This window comes from Colobus angolensis, unplaced genomic scaffold (genome assembly GCF_000951035.1).
Source record: "Colobus angolensis palliatus isolate OR3802 unplaced genomic scaffold, Cang.pa_1.0 Scaffold4, whole genome shotgun sequence".
NCBI lineage: Eukaryota > Metazoa > Chordata > Mammalia > Primates > Cercopithecidae > Colobus > Colobus angolensis.
Window position 1 is genome coordinate 15095082 of NW_012117376.1, and position 3731 is coordinate 15098812.

The 3731-nt window shown below is 49.1% G+C and overlaps 1 protein-coding gene across 1 annotated transcript in view; it reads right to left on the bottom strand.

Moving 5' to 3' along the window:
- The window catches only part of CATSPER4 (cation channel, sperm associated 4), a 12713-nt gene that overhangs the window by 3947 nt on the left and 5035 nt on the right, over positions 1-3731 (bottom strand). The window contains exons 4-6 of the mRNA XM_011955599.1: positions 1387-1484; positions 1093-1213; positions 751-884 (exon numbers count right to left, since the gene is read on the bottom strand). Of these exons, the coding sequence (XP_011810989.1) occupies positions 751-884; positions 1093-1213; positions 1387-1484 (353 nt within the window). The remainder of the gene's footprint in view (positions 1-750; positions 885-1092; positions 1214-1386; positions 1485-3731) is intronic.

A 3731-nucleotide genomic window follows, 5' to 3' on the forward strand; every position in this document is an offset into this window, starting at 1 on the left:
TGGCTAATTTTTTGTATTTTTAGTAGAGACGAGGTTTCACCGTGTTAGCCAGGATGGTTTCGATCTCCTGACCTCATGATCCACCCGCCTCGGCCTCCCAAAGTGCTGGGATTACAGGCGTGAGCCACCATGCCCGGCCCCAGTCAGCCTGATTTTTATCCATTATCTACGTCATAATGGAGAATGACTGTAGAAGCCCTTTATCTACTGGCCTTCTATACTCACATGTAGAAGATTAAAAGAAATCAGTTAAGGGGTCCCACTTTCTGGAGTAAACTGGAAAGAAATAGGGCTTAGACTTAATGGAAAAGAGCTAAAGAACAGAACACAAAAATGAATGTGGGCAATGGGTTTAAGAATGAATAAAATGAGACCTGAAGTTCCCAGGAGTTCAGGCAGTTTGGTGGGCTCCAAGGTGGGCTGGGAGGTTGCTCTGTAACCTGAGGCATAACTACAGACCTGCTCCCCTATCCAAGGCCGACTACCCAGCTGGTTAGCGTGATGGGAGAGGTCCCCACGAAAGGGTTGGAATGGGACTCTGAAGTGTGGAGATTCAAGGGCGACAAGGCTTCAGGTACCACAAGCCCAGGTATTTCCTTTTCCTCTGTTTAAAGACCTGGGAACTCCTGCTTCCACTAGGCCATCCTCATCCCAGTCCCTGGAGCTCCCACTCTCAGGGAGAGCCCTTACACCCTACCGGCTTCCCTGCCCCATAGGTGGGGTGAGACTGGAAGTCCCACCGGCACTCACTGGAAGTCACTGTAGATGTCCACCCAGCCATCCTGGGTGATGCAGATGAAGAGGGTGTACAGCGCAACCTGTATGTTCCGGAAATGCTTGGGCACAAATGCACCAAAGAGTGTTACCCCAAACACCGAAAAAACCTGTCAGAGAGAACAGAGCCCCACCCCGACTTCACCAAAGGACCTGGAAATAGGACACGCGAATGTCATGCAAATGAACGCTGCCAAGGAAATCACAGGGATTCAGGCCCAGGGGCCTCTCTGCTCGTCCAGACACCCCTCTATTCGCAATGACCCAAGGGCCCTATTCAGGGAAGGGAAACAGCTGGGGGCAGGGGCAGGCACTGACCAGCATGAAGAAGAGGATGAGGACCATGATATTGGCCAGGTCAGGCACCGACTGCAGGATGACGCGGATCATCTGGGCCAGGGGCTCCACCACCATGCACACATGCACCAGACGAAGCGCCCTGTGGCAGAGTCTCTCAGAGGTGCCCCTAAGCCCTTCCCAGCCCCCTCCCTCCTCATTAACCCCACCAGCTGCCCAGAGAGGCAAAGCTGATCTCCACCTGGTCGTTATCCCCCCATCTCATTCCTGGGTTCCAGATAGGTCCCCCTCATTTCTCCAGAGCTCCCAGCTCACCTGAGAGTATAGTTGATGGAGGGGATATTGATTTCATTAATGAAGAACCGCAAGAGCAAGATAAAGACGATAATGAAGTTGAGGATGTTCCAGCCGTCCTGGGGAGTAGGCCAGTCCCAGTGGGGTCTGTCAGGCCCAGCCTGTGGGGGCATCCTAGGTCTGCCCTCCCCACATCCCAAGGATGAGTGCTCAATGTCCCTCTCAGAGCAGGGCCAGTCAGCTGCCATCCACTGCTGTTACCCTGCCGCCTCCCAAACATGCCACAAAACACATATGTACTCTCTGTCCCATACATGTGTCAATAGCCAAATGCAGTCTCAGAGACACACAGCAAAGACCCTTACAGATACACAGCAGGTCCCTAAGGTGAGTGCCCACCTTGGCTAAAGCATGTGCAAAACAGCCTTGCCCTACAGTTAGGTAACCTGAAAACACTTGGCTGTTCCTGTCTTTGGGTGACACGCACCACAATTAATAATAAACTGAAAATAGATACTAGTAAAAACATAAGGAATACTGCTTCAGTAGCCAGTTCTGAGGTGAGATAGCTCTCACAGCATAAGAAAGGAAGACAGGCGGGCCGGGCACGGTGGCTCATCCCTGTAATCCCAGCACTTTGGGAGTCTGAGGCAGGTGATCACGATGTCAGCAGTTGGAGACCAGCCTGGCCAACATGGTAAAATTCCATCCCTACTAAAAATACAAAAATTATCTGGGCGTGGTGGCACGTGCCTGTAGTCCCAGCTACTCGGAAGGCTGAGGCAGGAGAGTTGCTTTAACCTGGGAGGCGGAGGTTACAGTGAGCCAAGATCGCACTACTGCATTCCAGCCTGGATGACAGGGCGATAATGAAAGAGAGAGAGAGAGAGAGAGATGAAAGAAAGAAAGAAAGAAAGAAAGATAGAAAGAAGAGAAGAGAAGAAAAAAGAAAGAAAGAAAGAAAGAAAAGAAAGGAAGGAAGGAAGGAAGGAAGGAAGGAAGGAAGGAAGGAAGGAAGGAAGGAAGGAAGGAAGGAAGGAAGGAAGGAAGGAAGGAAGGAAGGAAGGAAGGAAGGAAGGGAGGGAGGGAGGGAGACAGGAAGACAGGCACAGTTTGCAAGCCCTTTGTCCAATAAGGCACTTACACAGGAATGAGCTGGGGAGGAGGAGGAAACTCACAGGTATGAAAAATCTGAACAAGGATCACACTTCTAGAAATCTGATCCGCAGATACTCTGGTTAAGGTACAAAATGACAATTTGTATAAGGTTGAGAATAACCAACATGCCAGGTGCAGTGGTGCAAGTCTGTAATTCCAGCACCTTGGGAGACTGAGGTGGGAGGATTGCTTGAGCTGAGGAGTTCCAGACCAGCCTGGACAACATGGTGAAACCCTGTCTCTACAAAAAAATATAAAAATTAGCCAGGGGTATTGGCACGTGCCCCTGTAGTCCCAGCTACTTGCAGGGCTGAGGTGGGAGGATCACTTGAGCCCAAGAGGTCGAGGCTGCAGTGAGCCTAAATGGGTGTCATTGTACTCCAGCCTGGGCAACAAGGGTGAGACTCTGTCTCAAAAAAAAAGAAAAAACAAAAAACAAAAAGAAAACCAACGTGTCCAATGATCAGAAGAGACTGATTGGGTAAATGATAGCACGTTAAATTCTGTTAAATCAATAGAATACTATGTAGCTATAAAAAGAAAAATGAGGCCAGGTATGGTGACCCTTGCCTGTAATCCTGGTGCTCTGAGAGGCTGGTGGAAGAGGACCTCTTGAGGCCAAGAGTTTGAGACCAGCCTGGAAAACATAACAAGACCTCATCTCTACAGAAAAAAAAAAAAAAGAAAGAGAAATGAGAAAGATCTCTATGTACTGATATAGAAAGATTGTCAGGATCCATTCAGTGACAAAAGTAAAGTGCAGAATAATGTTTATGCTATGTTACTGTTAGGAAAGGGAAGATTGAGAGTATACACATACTTGCTGATTATTGTAAAAATAAATACTGGGAGGATGCTATAGTTTGAATGCTTATCCCCTCCAAATCTCATGTTGAAATCTGATGTTCAGTGTTAGAGGTGGGACCTAATGGGAGGTGGTTGGGTCATGAATGGCTTGGTGCCATCCTGAAGGTAATGAGTGAGTTCCCTCAAGAGCTGCTTATTAAAAGGAGCCTGGCACAGGCCAGGTGTGGTGGCTCATGCCTGTAATCCCAGTACTTTGGGAGGCCAAGGTAGGCGGATCACGAGGTCAGGAGATCGAGACCATCCTGACTAACACGGTGAAACCCCGTCTCTACTAAAAATACAAAAAATTAGCCAGGCATGGTGGCGGGCGCCTGTAGTTCCAGCTACTTGGGAGGCTGAGG